General features: G+C 34.1%; 1 protein-coding gene across 1 annotated transcript; it reads right to left on the bottom strand.

The window, feature by feature from the left end:
• Window positions 1-10,640: 10,640 nt before the first annotated feature.
• On the bottom strand, window positions 10,641-14,623 carry LOC145276821 (histone H1.0-A-like). Its single transcript, XM_080128168.1, has one exon. It carries the CDS (start codon window positions 14,576-14,578, stop codon window positions 14,171-14,173), a length of 408 nt encoding a protein of 135 aa, XP_079984294.1. The 5' UTR covers window positions 14,579-14,623; the 3' UTR covers window positions 10,641-14,170.
• Window positions 14,624-23,361: the final 8,738 nt, after the last annotated feature.

The raw sequence follows: 23,361 nt of genomic DNA, 5'->3' as shown, positions 1-23,361 counted from the left end.
ATAGTCAAGGGCGCTAGCCTCTGAATGACTACCAAGAAAGTTGTCCACTCAGCATGTTTAAACTATTTGGTTTGCTGTATTATGATTTTATAAATGGAATGTACTATAAGAGAGAACTACAACGGATTTTGCTATTCATCGATCTTAAAAATTCTTTCATTTTACCCATTTTCTCTGCCCCCCCCTCTCTCTATCTCTGTCTCTCTCTTATTCCCTATCTCTACCCAGCTCTAAACAACTCTGCTGGTGTTTTCCACAAAATCTCCAACCCCACCATAAAAATTAACAACAAACAATACAACATTAAACCCACAACCTCACATTTTAACGTAGACTCTCACTAGCAAGTCTTCGTTCCACGCTTTTAGCGGTTAAAGTCGAATTATCGATAACCGAGTATGACGTATTGTCCCTTCTCGATAGTATCATTGGCCCAACTGTTTCCCTAGATGATTTTGCCATTAAACATTTCTCTATCCCCCAATATAGACACGAGCATGGAATATGTGGCTACAGAAAGATCATCTAAAAGCAGACCTTAGATTACCATATATATAGTCATCCGAATAGAATTTACCAGAGCATCTCATACACATCTTTCCTCCGTGGTACCTACAACGATAAAGTTATATAGTTTGAACGTATCGCTGAGAAAATTAGCCATATTTGCCTGAATCTGCGACAAATTAAGAAATTGTCACCAACGTAAAAAAACAACAACTAATCAGTAAGAAGATTTGGATTCTGTGAGACGTACAGTTGATCTGCTAACTATAATATCAGACAAAATAAATAAATTGACAGGGATTTCGTGATATTCATCAATGGTCTCAAAAATTATATTCTAAGATTATTCGTCGAAATTTATGCGACGAAATTATCTTTATTGGAACACTTAAAGTCGGCAGGTAAAGTTCAACAACTTTCTGATTCTCTCTATTCTGATCTTGAGTGCGTGGTACAAATGGATTTGAAAGTAGGAGTTATATTTAGTTCTTAAAAAATCAAGTTTTTTTTTTCTATTAACCATTAAAGCTCCGATACCACAATAGCCGCAATTTTTTTTACAAACTCCTCCTACAGATCGTTGCTTCTGACCTAAACTGGAAGAGTTAAATAAGATCCGTTGTAAAGGTTGTAGGAAAATGGTTAGAAAATTTTACTGTTCAATATGGTCTCTCACGCCCTATAAAGCCTAGGTGTATGAGAGCAAAATACGTCCTACGATCGAGTACTCTTGCCACATCTTTGAAAAGGTATTCTTGTCTAAGAAAAGAGTAAAGTAGTGATTATAACACATAAATGTGGAAATCCTAACTACTATTTCATGAACAATGAATAAAAGCAGATTCAGTATAAGTTGATGTACAAATGTTCCGATAGGAAAATTACCAGATAAATCTGAACAGATTTGGATTGAAGTTCTTATTTGTACGACAAGTTTGAATAAAAGTAAGATACTTTTTTGTATCTTAAATAGGAGGAACTGATTCATGAATGTGCATCTGGCTTTAATTGAAGTGGTTATTTTTATGAAAATGAAATATCATAGCAGCCCATTTATAACTAGAGAAACAATAGAATAAAGTTGCTGGCCTTTAAAATGGCCGTTCAAAGTTGATGTGAAGCAGGATAGTGTTTACTTCCGGTATTACGAGAAAAGTTTATTTGCCTTAGCGAGCTTAAGTCTATATTAACCCCATGTTTGTTCGGAGTGATGTTTATTTTTCTAATCTTTAAACGTTACAGCGTTTAATAGACATTAATTTCGTAAGGAATGAGTCTTCGTGGATAATCGTTATGAGTTACATCAGTTCCCAGTTCTTCCGTGACAATAGATGTTTAACAACAATGTGTATATATTTTTAAGAAATTTTAGAGTTTATGCTATTGACTTAATATCGTAGCATGTATGTATTCGAATATCTCATTAATTATGACGCAAAAAATATGTAATTTTACTTGAATTTATATTTCTCCAAAATCTTTTTGTTTGAGACATTTTCTAAGAAAATATAATAATTGAGTTCGAATAAAATTAGATTGTTTACATGAGGATTAGTATCAGCGTATGTGATTTCAATCTTGATAAAGTTTATAAAGGAGCATTATATCAGGGAAAATGTTACGTTTCCGGAATTAATTTTACTATTCTTGTGGTATGTATTCCACTAGTTTTATATATTAGGGTCGTTTCAAATGAAAAGCTTCTAATTTTTAACACGAAAAGTTGAAGAGCTACGTAAACGAGCAAGCATTTGTGATCCGTAATTTATTTCTCTACATAGTCGCTACCATCCGCAATGCACTTTTGCAAGTAAATCAATTACGCACCTCTGTTTCTGAGGCACGTCTATTACAAGGGATGCTTTTTTAGAATCTTACGCTGATCATATATGCAACAATGATACAAAAAATTAGGTCAAGAATGTGACATGTAATCTGATCCATTCGAGAGAAATAAGATTCATTACTTTTAAAGCGCCCTCGCATATATATATATATATATATATATATATATATATATATATATATATATATATATATATATATATTCCAGCAATATTACCCAGCCTTGCTCGGGGGGGGGGTGCTTTGATGCCTTTTTTATGCTTATTTTGATATGTATCTTTAGTAATTCCAATATTTTCTTTCTTTTTTTTTCTTTTGTAATCCTTAAATTATTTTAGTAACTTTCGGTTATATTGACACCTTACTGATCAACGTAACCCCAACATAGTCGATGAAACGTGCCAACAACAATCCAATTTCTCTCATGTATCCCCTTAGCCGCTATCCTTCCAGCTAATAACCAACTAGTTTGGCAAGGTTTGAGGGGGGGCAATATTTCTTGAACCGTATACGAAAGGAACAACAGGATCAACATTGACTATCTATTCGTTGTAAGAATTTATGTCGTTATCGCTGTATTGCTCTACAATTTGTCAACTGTGTCGAGAAATTCCCTATGTTGCCGGGCATACTATTCGTGTTCGGTTGTTGGGGCCTATGGTTTGTTAAACCGGCATATAAGAAACTTCTGAATCACATTTTCACTAAATATGTGTGCAGGCTGTTTTGCACTTTCTTCAGGATCAGTTGCTTGTTCAATGGACATTCAAAAACAGAAACATAATTTACTTTTGCACTCTTTTTTTTTTATTGCATTTTCACCCGAAACAAGGCAAATTGCCACTTTGTTTTAGGGGGTTACTATCAGGTACATAACCGTAAAGGGGTGGGATTTAGCTGCTTGTCGGTTTTGTCGGGGACATTTACGTCGTGGCGGCACAAGTGCGTGCAGTTCGTCAGAGCATTCACCGTTAAAGTACTTGTAGAACAGGCAGAGGAATGCAACATTTCGTCGATGTGACAGAGGCTGAAGTTTAGATGACAGTTCAGAACCTGTCAGATTGGCGACTCTCTTTTGATCCTTGTCTAGGAGCGAGGAACTAGTGGCAGATGCACCAGCCCAAATATGATGACAATACTCCATACATGGACGAATGGTGGCCTTATAGGATACTTCCGGGTGTTAATAGCTTTCTAGCACAGTAGAGAGAACCCACCTTTTTCGCAGCGGTCCTGGCAATGTTCTAAATGTAATTATTCCAACTCATGTTTCCTGAGAGCGTTAGGCCGAGGAGTTTAAAAGATGTGCTTTCAGATAAAGAGTCATTGGCCATTGTTATTGGTGATAGGGAAGGCTTCTTGTAATTATTGAACGAAACAAGTAAGTACTTGTAGAAAAGGCAGAGGAATGCAACATTTTATGGATGGGACAGAGGCTGAAGTTTAGATGACAGTTCAGGGCCTATCAGATTGGCGACTTTCTAGGAGCAAGAGACTAGTGGCAAATGCACCAGCCTAAATATGATAACAATAGTGGCCTTATAGAAGTATAAGATACTTTCAGATGTTAGTATATTTCTAGCACGGTAGAGAGAACCTACCTTCTTCGCAGCGGTCCTGGCGATACTCTCGATGTAAATGTTCCAACTCATGTTTCCTGAGAGCGTTAGGCTAAGGAGTTTAAAGGATGTACTTTCAGATAAAGAGTCATTGGTCATTGCTATTGGTGGTAGAGAAGGTTTCTTGCAATTATTGAAAGAAACGAGTTTAGTCTTGGCAGCATTGAATGTGACCATCCATTTTTGTCCCCATTCTACTACAGATCGGAGGTCATCCTCTAATGTTTCTAAACACGTAAATTTGCAAGTTTTATAAAATTCTTTGCAGTTAATGGGGAAAAATTGAAGAAATATACGATGATAGATACATTAAAATAATGGCTTCAATTATCGATTATCCTACAGACCATGTCATGCAAAAAAAAAAAAACACGCTATCAACTAACTACAGCAGAATTTTCACGCAGTTATCCATTTTTGAAGATATTCAGTATTCAACGTAATCGCAATCATTTTTAATGACGGCCATCTTGTTTTCCAATAATGAAAAAACGCCCCAAAAGGCTAAATATGCCACATGTAACTGGAATCCCCCTTCCTATCACCGGTGTTGGCGCAAAGAAATAAGGTTTATTGGAGGGGGAAGTGGTAAATTCCAAGAAATCTTGAGCGAAAGGAAAGAACGTAAAGACAAGACCACAAATTTAAAACAGTATTTAGAGTAATATTATTAAAATAAATCAAAAGGTAAATATTACCTTTTACTAAAACAGAACACCGACCACTAATTTGGTTTTTAGGGATATTCGATGTCATTGGCCATAAATCCGATAATCAAATCCGTCGCAAATTTACGATGTGCATTGTATTAACTCTTTTTAATTGATCTAAAAAAAATAAGTTTTCGCGAGCGGTTTACAAAAGCATGTTTTATGTTTTTCGTTCTTTTTTTTTTGGAGGGGGGGTGTTCAATTATAGAACTTGTGTAGTTTAACAGGTGCTTCTGCAGTTTAATTAACCATTTTTATGAGTAACGCGCCAACATTTACCGAGTAGAATACCGTTTAAAATTTAACAGAATTTCTGTGTTTATATTTGGAGGGAGGTGGTGGAGGAGCAGGGCGGGTGTGTTGTGGCGGCCGCGTGAAATGTTAAACGGTATTCTACTCGGTAAATGTCAGCGCGTTACTTATGAAAAAACGGTTAATCAAACTGCAGAAGCACCTGTTAAACAACACAAGTTCTATAATTGAATACTCCCCTCTCCACAAAAAAAGAATAAAAACATAAAATATGCTTCTGGGGCATGTTAGGAACATGGAATTCTGCGTAAGAAACTGAAATATAAAAAAGGTTTCTATTTATACCGTAATGGAGAAACCTAGCCAATTATTGTTGTGGGCATACGCATGTACTTTGGAACTAGTATCTAAATAGAGTGCTACTGCTATACTGTTAGAGAAATGATTGATCAGATTTTTATGAGGAGCCCTTCGTGCCAGACGAGGGGGAAAAGTAGAGAGAAATATTCTTTAATAAAGCAGTGTTGCAAGTTAATCTAAACATAGACTGGTTCTCACATCTTTCTAGGTTGTAATCTCTAGGTAGAGGCGGGTGTTACGAATATAGACTCAAAGGTACTGCATATATCTGTCAGAGTCTTTACGGTAGAGTGGGAGGTATTTAATAAAGTTTTTTTCTTTTTTTTTAATTAAAGAGATTTAAAGTAAATAAAGTGGTATTACGTTTTAATTGTACTGAGTTGCTATGTTTATGGTAACGCCAATGAAAATCTCATTTCACAAATTACAACTTAATTTTAAAAGTATGATTGTAGAAACTTTTAATACACACAAATTTTGCACCGTGCACAAGCATCAGATATATCTTGTTTCAAATATATTCATTTAATAATGAAATGATTATTAAATGAAAATTCTAATTACTTGTTATATTATGAAAAACTTATATGCCCCTGTGAATCGCTTATATTACTTCTTACTCTTTATTTTAAAGACTAATTATACTTTATTTACGCTATATAGAAAAATTAATTCCAATATTTATAAATAGATGTCATGTCGATTGGAAGATTATAAGATTAAATGCAACTTTTGCGAAATTACATAAAAACAAGCGATTACATCGTATATTATCATTTTTCTCTTAATTAAATTGAAATCAGTCACATTGACATATGGGAGTTAATGGCTTTTTTTTTATAAAAAAAATGTGTCATATTTCGTGTTTAATGAAATATAATCACTTTTACATTCAAGGTCATACTTTATATGTGAGCGGATTAAAAACCATAGATCACTTTTATTAATGATAGAGTAGATTATGCTTTGTCTGTGTTTCTACAATTATTCACATAGAATTAATAGAAGAATATCATAATGAGTTTTCAAAGAGAACAATTTTGTAGCATATTTCGGTCCCCTTATCGAAATTCAATTCAAGATCTAATGATATTATATTAAATCTTAATTCCACAAAACTTATAGTAACGTTAATGAAAATCCAATAATCTCTTTTCATTTTAAAGAAAAACTGTACGTTTAAGTTTACGAAGTTCTAAACAATTCTAAAGTTTTAATGAATCTTTCCTCAATAATTACAAATCAAATTTAATGCAAATCCGAAATATTAGATTTTTTTTTTAAATCGAGGAATGATGCGCATATTGTACACTAAAATCTCTTTAACATATGCAAAGGAAATATTTTCCAAAACATTCGTATCTTAACTTCAGCTGATGTTCACCCCTTTTTTGCAGCTTTACTGAAATGAAACTAAATATATCTAACATTTCGACACCTGAGATCATGCAGGTTTTGTTTAAAATTCATAGTGATTGGTTAATAATTTTAGGCTTAAATTAAGTAAAGACAATTATATACACAAATAAACATCTATAATATAAATCTTAGCTATCTGTATGTATGTATGTATTATGTATGTATGTTTATGCCTCGCAAAAATTTTCGACGGATCCTTACAAGATCGGTATCATTTTGAAGCTCGAAGTCTCGGACGACAAATATCGAAAAGTTGGATAAAAACATTAATTCCTTCACTCTAAACTTGGCCGTTTTGTACAAGAAGAGGTCGATTTTTTTCGCCGATATTTTAGCAAGTTATCGTCACCGTTGGATTGACTTGGGTTAATTTCGAAGCTTTTGACTTCCGGTCACGTCAGGAAGACATCGGTTAAGACGTAAGACTTTCTTTCACTTTCTTTTCCGCCTACGCGTTACGGGTTCGAGCCTGCTTGCCTACTACCACTTTTTTTTTAACACCGCTCTTCACTCTGGCTGCCTAGTGTTGTTTTGTTTCCCTCCCGACGCTACTACCATTTTTTAACACCTCACTCCACATTCACGGGTTCGAGCCTGCCGTCCTACTACCATTTTTTTTTTTTTTTTTTTTTTTTTTTTTTTGCTCAACACCACCTGGGTAACGCCGGGCACCGAGGCTAGTAACTTTATAAAGATAGAAATAGAATTACGTCGGTCATTTTATATTCATCGTATAATAATTTCTGATGAGCAAATTAAAACAGTTGAGTTTTTAGATCGAATTATATTTCTATTCATAGTACTATTCTCATTTAGCTTGTAATTTTACAACGGTGCGTTCGTTATTATTTAAGAGTTCCGTATGAATATTTTCATAACTTGGTAATCCTGTGTCCATCTCGTGAACTAGTATGAATATTCAAACTAAGGTTTAATTTTAGTTGATGAGGAAAGATTCTGTCGGCCATGATCGCTGGAATTATGCTATGTATTGTATAATTATTTTGGATGAGCAAATTAAATTAAAAATCATTAAGTCTTTAGAGCGAAGTATTTACTTTTCGTAGTACAAGTCTCATTTAGTTTGTTATTTTACAACGATCTGTAAGTTGGAACCTCTTAGTTTTCTATGTATAATTTGGTAATCTTGATATCGAACTGCTGAACCATATATGGACATTCAAACAAAGGTTTAATTTTGTCGACGGGGGAGATTGTTCTTGTCCTGTCAGCGACTACTGGTAAAACTATGCTGATGGAACAATTATAACATATCCTTTCCGTCATATTCAAAATTATCAATTATCTTTTACAAATATACAATACTAGCCGTTCAACCCGGCTTTGCTCGGACCCTATATACTATTCATTACTTTACGTGCATATATATATATATATATATATATATATATATATATTAAAATGGTTGACTCATGTCCAGGCAACTTACATTTAAAATTTCAAGTGTTTACTGATTAATGGGGGAGTTTAGTAGAATCTACAACGGTCAACTCTTTAAACTTTAAGCCCTTGGCAGCCAAATTTTCGCCCCAAAACTGATTAAAAAGACTGCTGCATGTCTGAATACCCTTTATGTAAAATCTCAAATGTTTAGACCAAAAATTTGCTGAATGGTTTGCTAGAGACCGCATGTTCAAACTATTTCACTTTGACTTTGACCCCTAAGCAGCCAAATTTTCGGCCAAAACCTAGTTAAACAGCTTACCCTATCTCATAATACACTTTATATAAAATTTCAAATGTTTAGACCAAAAATTGGCTGAGTAATTTGGTAGAGACCGCAGAGGTCAGTTTTTTACTTTGACCCCAATTTTGACCCCCTTAACATTTATTGTTTTGGGCGCTAATCAAGTTAAAAAAGTTTGATCCATGCCCAAGTAACCTACATATAACATTTCAAGTATTTAGACAAAAAATTAGCGGAGAAGTTTGGTAGAGTTTTCAAAGGTTAAATCGTTAAAGTTTGGTCCTTTGACAGCAAAAATTTCTAGCCGAACATAGATTTAAAATATTTTGCTAAATCTCAATACCCTTATATAAATTCTCGGGTCTGTAGACTAAAAATTGACTGAGTAGTTTGGTAGGGAAATGTACGCACACACCGACAATTTCACTTTTATAGATATACTTGCAGTTCAGCCCAGCTTTGCTCAGGCCCTATGTATTGTTCATAACTATATGTTTAATATATATATATATATATATATATATATATAAGTTTGACTCATGTTCAGGCAATTTAAATCTAAAATTTCAAGTGTTTGGATCCCAAACTGGCGAGGGAGTTTGGTAGAGTCTGCACTTTAAACTTTGACATCTTTTCAGCCAAATTTTCGGCCAAATACCGATTACAAAGCTTGCTGCATGTCTGAATACCCATTATGTAAAAGTTTAACTGTTTATACCCAGAATTTACTGAATAATTTGCTAGAGACCGCAAAGGTCAAATTGTCTGAACTTTGACCCCTTGGTAGCTAAATTTTCAGCCAAAAAACGATTAAAAAGCTTGCTGTATGTCTGAATACACTTTATCTAAAATTTCAAATGTTGAACTCTTGAGTCTGTAAACTGAAAATTGACAGAGTAATTTGGTAGGAAAATGTACACACACAGAAAGACACACACAGACAATTTCACTTTTTTGGATATATAGATTTACATATTTGGTCTCTCTGATACGAATAATATATAGTAGGACTTTCTCAATGGACGCAAAATAGTGCAATATATGTTTCAATAAAAAAAATAAAATGTTAAATGATTATTGGTGAATGATAATGCAAACTATGAAAGTGTAAAAAAAAATTCTGCAAACCAAAACATAAGCCGACCTAAAAACAACTTTTATGCATTTACCATATGCGATATATCTTATAAAATTTGCGAATTTATATATTCAACTATAAATCTATTAATAGCGACAGGTCATATGCCTGAATGCTTTTGGTCTTGAATTACTATAATAGAAAAGGAGAACATTAGTTACTTATGAAAACAGTTGATGCGGTTATCAGGCGGCTAGAGAACCATAATGCTGGATGTAACGTCATACTTAATTCCAAATAGAACTTACATACGCTGCATTTGATAGGAGTTAAATTTCAATGCTAAATTATGATCATCTAATCATAATTTCGTATGTCTTACAGACTGTTGATTTTGGGTAAATACGTCTCTACATGCGTATCACAGTTTTTTTCTATTTTTGTATGTTTTCCATTACATAATTCAGAATGGATGAACGGAGAAAGTTACTTATTTTCAATTATTAGTATGAACAAGCTTATAGAAATAATTTGAAATATGATGGAGGATATCTAAAAAAAAAAAAAAAAAAAAAAAAAAAAAAAAAATTTTTAAGTTTTATATTTTATATAAAGTTCAAGCCAATTCGAAAATGACAATTATATGTTTTATTCACATCAAACGGGATCTCATTTTTTAATTTTATCAAAATTCATGAATGTAACTTTCTGGGTACGTTAGAAATCAAGAGACCGGCAAGAACAATTCTCAAATTTATTTTCTCTTTGTTCTTTAAAACCATAAATAAATTTATAAATGCAGCTGTAGTTTGAACTAATCTTTATAGAATTACCTTCTTATATAAACTAATTCGGTTTCACCATTGCCATTTTTACTCATCCTCACGTTGTTGTTTCATTGTCATAAACATTTCACTTTATGAAGTGCTTTACGGGTCTTGAAGAGCGGTGTGTCGTTGGTACATAACATAATTAAAACCCCGACATTTGCATTAAAATGGAAAATTGTAGAATAGTGTTTTCCGAGCATTTCAGTGTAAAAAAACTTATTGCCCCCTTTTAAAAATTAGATAGAAGTTAAAAAATATTGCATGCCTGTAAATTTTGTGTATACCATAGACAATACAGAAGAAAAATGTTTTTATAAGGATCAATTTACGTATTATTTGATGCTTCGAACTATTGTGCCTATCGTCGGTGTTATTTTCACAACGCTTAGGTGAATGTAAGCTCCGACTTTGTCGGAGTGTATCTTGGAAGATATGTCAAACTCTGGAATCTGCACGAAATTTCGAGGGGAACCCATTAGTTTAAGGGGGCAGCATGCTCTGGTTCCGTCAGCGATGACTATATAGACCTAAGTAATCCGCAATTGAGTTAGAGTGTTTTGCTACATTTCAAATTAATTATGCCAAATAATTTATCAGTATATCCACGATTACCTGAACTTATTTATCTCCTAAAGAATTTTCTATGATAATACTATAATACATTTTATTTAAAATTAGAATGGGGATCATCCACAATTTAAGAATCATATGGTGATTATAATTTTTGTGAGAGAAAATTCGTTCTCTTTAGAAAATGAATGTTATCTTTCATGCGAATATATTTCTAGTTATATTTATTTATAGCTAATTAAAGTGGTTTACAAGTAAACATTACAGGTTACTCTGCTTCCGGCGAGGAAAAAGTAGACGGGATGTATTTATTTGCTTCCCCACTGAGCAAATTAGGCACAAGGTCGTTTTTTAATGTGGAGAGTGAAGGGAAAATGGGGACCAGCTCCCCGGGGAGTAGGTGAACTGGATAGTGACAATTGGTATGAAGGGTTCCCCTACATTGACCAATAACGGATTGTTACGGTTGCCCCCCACATATGGTCTTTGCTTGAAGTTTGGTGCCCCCCCGGGAGGCGCTGCGGAAAAAGTAGACGGGACTTCATTTTAAGATCAATTTCAGTTTTAAAGAAATTTGTAAAAATAGCTTGTTTTAATACCAGCTTAATATAATACATGCACAATTAAAAGTATATTTTAAAATGTGACCACGAAAAATAAAAACATTCACCTATTTTAACCTGAAGATAAATGTATATACACTATAGTAACTTTGGTTACAATAACTAGTATTGTTCAAGATCAAAGTGTAGTATCTGTTCTTCAGATGCTGCACTTCTATTGTTCTCTTTCGGTGGAGGAGAAATCCTTAACGACTGAGACAATTTTTATTTTTGTACCTTTTCTCCACGTTAAAAAACGACCCTGGTGTCTAACTCTGTCCCGTGGGGAGACATAGTAAATAGGTACAATAACTAGTATTGGGTTTGACTACAAATAAACATTTCCATCTTATATTAATTTAGGAAATTAAAGCAAGACAACCGTGTAATGGTAAATTGAAAACGCGATGTCTTAACAGTCAATGTACCTGTGTAACTCAAGGTCAAATAAAATATTAACGTGATGGATGTACTTCCGTTTTAATCAAAGTTAAAATTTGTACGGCAGGCTTAGTTTAAGTAAGCATGTTTTAATATGATTTTATTAGTCTAGACTAAACAGGAAGTTATAGGAAAATATAAAGTTTGGAAAGGACACTATTTGCTAACTGAAATAATCTATCTCGAAACAGTATTAGAATTTATTCCTACCAGAAAGATAAATAATATCCATTTGTACTTAAAATCGTCATTTAAAAGGTTCAGTTAATTCGATATTATTTAGCTACAATTTTTTTTCCAGAGGAAACCTCGTAAATATATCAAACTTTTGCCCTATTTACGTCTTGGATTTTTTTTTTCAGTATTTGAAGCGGTCAATATTTAACAGATCCTGATTTTCCATAAACTATAAATTCGTTATGAATCTGGTTACGTCAGCTTTAAGTGCCCTCTTGAAATGAATGTCAAGAAAATTAAGGATTGTTGCACAAATTGACCATTATATACTTAATACTTGTCTGAAAGAACTGTTTGGTATTGATTTAACGATAGTTTCTATAAGCATACTTTTAATGTAGGATGTTTGCTATGAAAACTGTAGAACGGATCTTCTAGCTAAAGCGCCTTTAGACGAAGTTGCTAGTCGGCGAGTGTTGCTGTGTACATCATAATTTCGATAAGGTTTGAGAATGTTTGTCGTTTGTGGAAAGCTTTAATTCATTGTCTTTTATTTCAAACAGGTGAGCAATAGAAATGTTCATCTTTTCGTAATATATATTAAACATAAGTGATTAGAAGTGTTGTGGCTCCACAGAATCAGGTAATACAATATATAATAATTCATAGCCATGTTAGTAAAATTACGCATAAAAACAGTGTTATTTGTACAAAGTTTTCATTACTTCTATATATTTCAACAGATTACGGATTATCGATTAAGTGGCGAATATTACTGTTCCATATTTACAATTATAAAATTTTAATATGTAATAAAGTTGTAATTTAAATCTAAAAAACTACACTGCGCAATATTTTAAAATTTATTTCTATCAGTAAAATTTGGGAAATATTTCACCCCATTCACATTTATTCGCTTTAACAAAGCGGTAATACTTTTTCTTCGTAAAATTAAAAGTGGCAGAATGGCGTTTTTATCGACATTACGTTGTCACTCATAACTAAATTAATGCGCTGGAATATCAAAGCGATTTATTCAGGGCGGAGTCTTAATTTCCTAGAGTCCGTTCAATAACTCAAATGCAGATCTTTGTGATGACCTAGAAACCATCTTTTGTAAATATAAAAGGCACGTGTGTTCATACTAGTAGTCAATAGAAGTATTCCAAATATGCTTAAAAAACGAGAAATGAGGTACGCGACAACGTTTTCATTTGTTTTTCCGGTAAACAGTAGTCGCCTGTTTGGAATCTTTACATAAAATATTTTCATATAATTTTTTTCGATCCTTAAATGAAAAGCATTCATGTTATAATTGGATGGATTTCGAATAATGGGTAAGTTGCAACCGAAGATATTGCATACTTTTTAAGCCAATTTTAAGAAACACTTAATGAGTCATATGCAATGTTTTTCATAATTCAACATTCTTACGTTTACTAATAGCTATTGTATAAATTGGAAGAGTTTGACATAAATAAACCCGACTGAAAATATGCAAAAATTAAATAAATCGATTGCAGCACTAAAGAGTTCAAATATAAACTTCATTTTGCATAGAAATAGATAAGTTCAACTACAGTCGGAATTATTGCAAGAATTATTGCGGTATTGTCAGTAATTAGTGAATAAATGAAAAATTAAAAGCAATATCTCAAGAAAATCATTTTAAAATATACGATGTCAATTTGTTATTTTAAGTACATTGCAATAACATTTAACACATAGCGTTGTGTGTAAAAACAGTGGTTTGTATTTTAAACAAACCAAAGTCGTATAGTGGCATTTTACACGCATATTAGGTCAAAACTTTTATATTCAAAAATTGCAATTGTTCTTATCAACAGGGGTATAACATCATAAACGACTTGTACACATTGTACAGATTCCATTGGTTTACTAATTAATAAAGCTCAAGTAAATTGTCTTTTCTTATGGAAAGGGTCAATGGAATACTCATTGCTATTATTTCCAATTATAAAAGTTGAACTTCCGACCAAATTTCATTGCCACTTAAAACGGCTGTTTAGCTGTCGGTGGGCTTGATAGGGTTTATTTGCCATTTTTCTTTGTATTGATAATTTTTTTACTTGTAGATTTCTTGACCGTCTCAGTGGCAGGCTTCAATGTGAACTCAGAACTTTTGGCTTTTGCCTTGGATTTTAACGCACTGCCTCTTTTGAGCGAGCGAGATTTCTTGAAGATTGAGTCTACCTTGAAAATGTTATTAACACCATATGTCAGTCCCTTCTTGACTTGGAGATTAACAAACTTGTGATATCCAGACACATCGAAATTGTCCATGATGTACTTAACGATAGCCTGCCTGGACGAACCTCCTTTCTCGTTTAAGGTAGCTATAGCTTCTATAATCATTTCTTTGTACTTAGGATGTTTCGTCTGAGAGAGTTTAGACTTCTCCTTCACCTCAGTTGAAGCAGTTGCCGGTAAATACGCCATCTCAAGCGAGACTAGCTGAATAAGACAATTTAGTGATTGAATTGTTACGTGCGCTCAGTCATTTTATATAAAACGCGCGGACGTAGTTGTAGACACAACCCACTCTTGTTCGATACTAAAAAATGGCCGTGTATATGTTCGTGATAGTTATTATAAATTGTTATTTTTCGTTGATTGTTTTCGAAAAATTTATAATCACCTTTATATTGGATATATATGATAATTGTGATTACAGCCGTTAGTAAATTGCAGTTGCTAAGTGAAAAACCCGTATTTTAATACATGAGAGATTTTAGAATCAGAGCGAAAATTAGTAGTATTACACTTTTAAAATATATTTTCTCAATAGTTTTCAACATTTTGTTCATTCTAACCGATTTAATGCTTAATATTCATAACTAGCCTGGGTTGCCGGCGTTGCCCGTGTGGTTGGAGGTGTGTATTGAGCAAAAAAAAGTGATGGCAGGCAGGCTCGTACCCGTATCGCGAAGAAGGAAAAAAACATAAAAAAACAACGTGACGCCTTTACTGCTGCGCCCATCGCAAGACCCTAAGTGGTGACGGTTTAAATTAAGACTAGTCAATCAAAAGGAGATATATCAGCGAAAAAAGTGACCCCTCTCTGTAGAAAAGTGTCGAGTTGAAGATAAAAGAATTAATGTTTTTAGCTAATTTTTCGATATTTGTCGTCCGAAGGCTCGAGCTAAAAAAAATACCGATTTCGTGAAAATCTGTCGCCTCTGTCGAAGGTTTTAGGCAGACATGATGATTGCAACGTCTTGTCAGACGAGTGCCACTCTCTCAGACACTTAAAGTCCATGAGCGCCAAAATGACTTCCATGGACACAGAACCATTTTAATAGATAAATGCCTGAGGGAGTATCTGTACACAAATGATATTACAGAGTCTTAGCTTTGTACGACAGCTAAGTCTCTCTCTCGGTTCAAAATGTTGAGATCCAGCAACAAGGAAGAGCAAGATAGCTAGCAACAAGTTAAACTGCAGACTAGCTTAATGCGGGTACTGGTCTCCCGCTTTCTGTTTTTTTTAATCAGAGATTTGCTTTTCCTAGAAAGGATGACTTCACCACGGCTTACAGGAGTCCTCTCCACCCCAACACACACATACATACACACAAACACACATGGCGCTAGTTGGCCGTTGACCTCGAAAAGAGGTTCATTCGCCCTTTGGAAGGTCTTGTTTTTAATCCTTCAGGAAGACTAGCCACCCTCCTCACCAAACAAGTGTGGTGGGGGAAACAGTTTAGTCGCCGGTGACCCGACCATGAGGCAAGTAGTACTGGGTTACATGGTACCAGTAGCATAAAACATGACCTGACATAAGGCAGGCAGACATACATACATATATACATACATACATTTAAACAGACAGGTGAGATTCATATTATAGAAGATTATTATTATTATTTACAGTTAATATAACTTTCGTGTTATTTGAATTCTTTGGCCCACTATTTTAAGCTTGACTGTTATTCGCACCACATTTCCATCGACGTAACCTCGATTTAACTGCATCATTACAGCCCAAATCTCTCGAACCTACACGTTGCCTTGTACCATCGCACAGAAATTAACCCAACAGGGGGGAAAAATCCGACTCGGCATATTTCAAGTGCAAATGAAATGCATTTAATCGTAATATTCCAAAACAACGCATTTATATATTCAAAGTTTTTCGCACACACATGTGCTTTTTAAAAGTATCTGTCCCCACCACCTCACGTTGGCGCTAGCCTACTCTGCCTCGTATTGACGCGTTTATATTGCCTGGTTCGCAACTTGCTCCTCTTCAACTACATGGTATATTTTTCTTCCCTTTTCTTGTGACGCAAGCTCGTGCACACGTAATAATTTGCATACGTGCTTTAACGGCTGTTTCTGGTAATATATTCGCTAGCCAGCTATTTTTCGCCTGCTGTTGTTTTTGTTTTTTGTTTTGTTTTTTTGTTGTTTTTTTTTTTGCGCCCATACTCGTTCTGCTACACTTGAGCAATGATTGAGTAGAAGTCCTAAGCAATTTGCAATTGTATTTCGGTGTCGTTCGCACTCAGAATCGAATTTTCAATCTCCAGAAGAGTGTAAGTTTTATAACTGAATTTTAACAAGTAACCTTTCTTTTAGAGTATCCAACGGATACTATGACTTGCGAAAACATCGGGGGAAAAAAGCGACCCCTTCTTGGAGAAAACTGCCCAGTTGAAAGTGAAGAAATTAATGTTTTGGGCCCATTTTTCAATATTTGTTGTCCGAGGTGTCGAGCTTCAAAGTTATCATGATCTCATCAGGATCCGTCGCGTGAGTCGGAAGTTTTTGGCAGACATACAACCACACACACGCACACACATACACACACATTTTGCCTTTATATAATAGGCTAGAAGGGTGTCGATAGGTGATGAAGTAAAGATATTAAGCACCCCCCCCAAAAAAAAAAATTAGACGCAAACCGGGTGGAGAGAGGTGTAAAAAACATGAAGCACATAAAAAACACTTAATGCGAACGTGAAAATAATTTAGTTTTTCTTTTAAAAGGAAAAAAATCACATTACATAAGGGGTCGCTTTTTTCCCCCGATGTTTTCGCAAGTCATAGTATCCGTTGGATTTACTAGCCTTAATTACTTATCAAGGCCCGGAAGTCACTCGGGGATAAGGGTTATTGCGTGTATAGTAATCAATGGGATAGTATCGTAGTAATAGTTAGTATTGGGGATTTGATAAAGTGCCTTACTTATGGGGGCGATTCATCAGGAATTTTATTTTATTTATTGAAAAAAAATAGGGTTTGAATTACATTCATCATGTTGTTACAAGCTTCGAAAGATAGCGGGTTTAATTAATCACTCCTTTTTAATGGCGACTTCTGACACTCCTAGCACATCGCTTCTTCATAGAATTCTATTTTCTGAGTTAAAAATAAAACTATTCGATCAATTTACATAATTTTTAGAATATGACATTTTCGTTGCCTGACGTGCACATACATCCTAAATATGTTTTGGTCAATTTACAGCTTATTTCCAGTTCCCAGCGTTGTCCGGTCGTAAAAAATAATTGGAGGCGGGGTAGGTTGGCAGAATGTAAAATCCGCTTTTAATTAAAAAAAAAAGTCACAACGGGGACAGGGATGCGCGTTTAGGTGCCATCGGCCAGAAGTGGAACCGAAAGCAAAATTTTGTAAGCAAAAAAAAAAAAAATAGTATGCGTATTGAGCAACAAAAATCCCTATAAAAATAATTAAATACCTATGAGTATCTGTGCGAGCGCAAAAAAAAAAATTAAAAAAAAAAAAAACAGAAATACCCGGGGTACCGGTGTTGTTTGGGGGTTGTTTGGGTGTTGTTTTATAGTAAGGGTATTGATAAACGAAGCCCTAAAAAGAATGTTTCAAAAACCCCTAAAAAAATGAAAATAGCAGCGAGCACCCGTGTCAACGAAAAAAGAAAAAGTAGTAAGCAGGCAGGCTCGAACTTGTGATTCTAAAAAGAAAAATTAGTGGAAAGCGATTAGTCGTCTCGGCCGCGCCACTTCTGACGTACCGGGCGTTCAAAATCACATGTTTTATGCGTACGTCGATATCGCGAAGCGGAATGACGAAAATAGCAACCCCTCTTTATAAAAAAACAGCCCAGTTGACGGTGTGAAAATGAATGTTTTTGGCCAATTTATTTTATATTTGTCAGCCATGAGACTGAGCTTTCAAACTATCCCAATTTTGTCAGTGTTGGTCGCGTGTGTCAAACGTTTTAGGCAGAATACAAACATACATACATACATACATACATACATACATACATACATACATTCACACAAACCGACGATTGAGATTTATAATATAGATTAGCCTGTGTGCCCAGCGTTGCCCGCGTGTTTGGAGGTGTGTTTTGACAAAAAGAAAAATTGTAGTAGGCAGGCAGGCTCGAACCCGTGACGCGAAACGGAAAAGAAAGTGGAGGTGTGTGTGTAAGGGTGTTGGTTGTGCAAAAAAAAAAAAGGAAAATTGCGAGCGCAAAAAATAAGTGGTAGTAGGCAGGCAGGTTCGAACCCGTACCTCGACGGAGGAACAGAAAGTGAAAAAGAAAAAAGTGACGTCTTTGCTGTTGCGCCTCTCGCCAAACCGGAAGTGAAGTAGGTCTAAGGGCTAAACAATCGAAAAGAGGTGATGACTTTCGACAATATCGGCAAAAAAGCGACCCCTCCCTGTAGAAAAGTTCCCAATTGAGGGTAAATAATTAATATTTTAGCCAATTTTTCGATATTTGTCGGCCGAATGGTCGAGCTTCATAAAGATTCCGATATCATGAAAATCCGTCGCCTCTGTCGAAAGTGTTAGGCAGAATACAAACATACATACATACATACATACATTTAAACAGACAGGTAAGATTTATAGTATAGACTAGCCTTGGTGTCCGGTGTTTTTAGATGTGATTTGAGCAAAAAACGTGGTAGTAGGCAAGCAGGCTTGAACCCGTACCGCGAAGGAGGAAAAGAATGCGAAAAAAAAACGTAACGTCTTTGTCGTTGCGCTCATCACCAAACCGGAAATGATGAAGGTTAAAATTAAGGCTAGTTAATTGAAAAGAGAGGATGACTTTCGAAAAATAGTCGAGCTTCAAAACGATACCGATGTAGTGAAAATCTGTAGCCTCTGTCGTAAGTTTTAGGCAGACATACAAGCATACATACATATACATTTAAACAGACAGGTGAGATTTAACAGCCCGACAGGCGTTGCCCAATCGTAAAATACGCTTTTATATGATATTTTAATTCATGTAGATTTCGTATTTCTTATTATAGAGCAAATTTTCTATTGATTATTTTATTGCACCCAATATATATTAATAATTTCAAAAGCTAAAATATGACTTCGGTAATATCAGTTTGAATCGAAACCAAAATATTCAGCGTTCCAGCCTTAGTGGTTATATAGCGCTTCAGCTTTCTTCATTAGCGTGTGAGCTATCGCCAGGTAGGTAAAATGGCTGAAAATTAAGCGATTTCAAGCTAAAAGTGTGTATGTACGCATGCGCAGAATGTATTAACCCGCAAAAGTAAACGTTTTTTTTTTATTTTGACGCTTTGTCAGCTATTTTTACAGCCTAATAACAAAATGGAATGTGTTCCCCAAGTCTAAATACACTATATATCAAGTTTTAAGTCTGTACACAAAATATTCAGGGAGGAGTTTGTTAGGGACGTTCCGCGCGCACACACACAGCAAAAGTTCAATTTCATATAGATAGATAGATAGTTAAAAAACATGTGAGTTTCAGCATTTTCATGGTAAATTGAAACTATGCATAAAAAGAATTGAGTGCAATAGTTAAATTAAAGCAATCATCATATTAGAAACCATAATAAATGAATAAATAATTGTATTTATAAATTATTCATTTTCGTTTTTCACTCATTTTCCAAGGAATATACAAATTAGTTAAGCTTCATGAAGTCGCTCGCATATCCATGGCTGATTGTACGGAGTAGCTCGTAAACAGACTTTTAATATCAATATTAGAACGAGAAAAAAACATGTCTTTATAGGTAGATGGATAAATAGATAGATTTAAACGTAGATTGTTCATTAAAGTTTATTTCTTTTGTACCTCTATTTTCACAAATAATTTTATATCCTGGTTCGGTTTACATCCGATACAAAAATCCTATTTGCTCTTTTTTAAAAGAGCAGCCTTCATTTTTGTTAGTGACGAGTAATGTGAGTCAAAATAATTTTAACCGTAACATTAAGAAAGCCGTATATGAAGTATCCACCATTATCACAAATACTTAATTTTTATGTAATTTTGATTATTTAATTTATATATCTATAAAAGTGAACGTGTCTGTGTGTCTGTGTGTGTAATGTGTACATTTCCCTACGCAATAACTCTGTCAATTTTTAGTCTACAGACTCGAAATTTGATATACAGGTTACTGAGATTTGGGAAAATTAATGTGATCGGTTTTTGGCCAGAAATTTGTCGATTAAGGAGTCAAAGTTCAACGATTTGACCTTTGAGAACTCTACCAAACTCCTCCGACAATTTTGGGTCTATGCACTTGGATTTTTAGATATATAAGTTCGTTGGACATGGATCTAACTTAATAACTTGAACGCCGGGAGCCCATGCTAGTAATTAATAAATTAAATATATGCAATGTAACCCGTATATAAGAGACTTCTCCGTATCTTACATCCCTTTTATATCCGGGTTACGTTTATATCCGGGGTTCTTATATTTGGGTTACATTGTACATTAACACAGGCTCTATTTTGGGACCAGAGAAAATCTCTCTTATACCGTTTTTCCTATACGCGGGTCTCTTATATCTGGGTTTGACTGTAGTAAGTAATTACGGCATTACGAAAAACATTATAAGGACGTGTTAATCACTGTCCATTTCCCTTATTTCATGAACATATTTCGTATTTTTAAATAATAGCTGAAGCTAACCATATTAATAATAAAGAAATATGTTGACGATTGAAAAATATGTGCAAAATAAAGGTAGCTATATTTAGCAAAAAAATATTTTAAAAAAACAAAAATATCTAATATCCTTTAAATACACTTTTAAATATGGATGAAATAAATTTTGCTTAAAAAAATTGTTATTATTTAAATTTAATAAAAAAATATAAAAAGGTTCATCAAACAATACACGTCTTACATTGATTCTACATTTTACTTCATTTTTAACTAATATTTTACTGTAGTACTAAAATCATAAATGACGTGTTATACATTGATACATGCTCTCCATTAACAAAAGTGATTTGGCAGATAATCATTAGAATTTACATGATGTTGTCGCGGATAACAGCTACGAATATTCTTAGCTCGGGGTTGATTCCTGCGATTGTCACTAATCCGTCTGGTCATTTGAATGAAGATTCTTGTGAAACCTCTATAAAATATGATAAGGCACTGCTATCAATCATTTTATTCCTATTCTTTTGATTTAAGCAATCTAATATAATGATTTCATTTTTTTACAAGACATTACATGAAAGCACTTCTTTTTTTATAAGTAGTAGTCTCGATTTTCTTTGTAATCGAGTGACTGTAGCAATTATTTTTGAAGTTTTATTATAAATAACACGCTATCTACAGTTTAATTTAACTGATTTAGAATCGGCATCAATAAATTGCAATTTAATTCTGCTATTTATTCTGTGGAACAATTTTAGAGGAAATTTTATCAAACATGAGTTCCGATATGCGCATTATTTATTTGTATTATTTTCACCTGATTGCTATCGTTTTGAAGCTCGACCTTTCGGATGACAAATATCGAAGAATTAGCTAAAACATTACTTTTTAAACCGTCAACTAGGCACTTTTTTACTGGGAGGGGTCGCCTTTTTCGCTGATATTTTGAAAAGTCAACCCCTTCTTTCGATTGTCTAGCCCTATTTAAACATTCGTCATTTCCGGTTTGGCGATGAGTGCAACAGTAAAGAAGTCACGTTTTGGAGGGAGGGTTCACGTTCTTTTCCTCCTTCGCGTTACGAGTTGGAGCCTGCTTGCCTACTACAACTTTTTTTTTTTTGCTCAACATACAACTCCAAACACCCGCGAAACGCCGGGCAACGCCGGGCACCAAGGCTAATACATACACATCGTAATAATATGTAGGAATAAATAGTGATATTTACATCTTTAAGCAAAAATATGTTTAAGGCTCCAAAACTTCGTACTAGAATTGAAGATCCGTGGTGGAGTGAATATAGTATTGGGTGAAATACAGTTGTACAATTAACATTCTTGGCGATTGAATGTTCAATCCTTAATGCGGTTAATTCAAGAATACAATTGCTAATCACACAAGACATCTATTCAGGTATGGCTGGCTGAACGATAGCACAACCCCCTGTGAATTAAATTAAGGGTTCCTTCCGGAATTCTGCATAGAATCTCGAGTTCAACATGATACATTTGAAAAAGGTCGGAGGTTTCATCAGCCAAAACATTATGCAAATGTCTCTCAAGATAAGAACATTTGTTCGAAGAATTTAAACAATACGAATAATCAATCCTCATCTAAAACAAATCGGAACTTAGTTAAAATATGATGGGTTTTTTTTATTAGACATATTTTTTTATGTAAAATATCAAATAATTCTTAGTATGAAGGAAAGGACAATGAAAATGAAACCGATTTTTTTGCGCATAAAATTAATAAACCAGAAGAAAAAAGTCTATACATAATCTGAGAATGATCCGATTTTGGTGGCATTTTCAGCATTTATTTCTTTTAAGTAATTTGTAAAACGTCTTCATTAGAATTCAATGACTTTTTCTGCCTGCATCTGCTGTATCTTGGTTAGATTAACTCGTTTTCATATTCTAGAGGTGATTAACTTTAATATTTTGATTGGGATCTTTTTTTTTGTAATTCAGAAATCCGTTACTTTCATAATTTTAAAATTTCTCACTTAAGAGGTTGCCTATTAGTTTGGCATTTAAAACAAGAGTTTTTGAGAGATTACATAATTGCCAATCAAATTTCATTTAGCTTTAATAGAGATTCAAGATTAGGCAAAAACTTTTTTTAACATAAAACACTCTATTTAAAAGCCTAAGGTGAGCTTCTCTATTATTTCTCAATCTGTAAACTTTCTGTGTTTAAGTAGCGTATATTTTTGTAGACTGTCAAGTTTAACCTCAGTATCGTAGCACAAAATGTTACAGATGTTTGTGACTTACACTGGCATTTATTATTTAACTATTTTGTTATCATCTAGCTCAATGT

The sequence above is a fragment of the Euprymna scolopes genome, chromosome 5 (genome assembly GCF_053919585.1).
Source record: "Euprymna scolopes isolate OS-2025 chromosome 5, ASM5391958v1, whole genome shotgun sequence".
In the NCBI taxonomy this organism is placed as follows: Eukaryota; Metazoa; Mollusca; class Cephalopoda; order Sepiida; family Sepiolidae; genus Euprymna; species Euprymna scolopes.
Note: the sequence above shows the minus strand (reverse complement) of the source record. Positions and strands in the feature narration are given on the sequence as shown.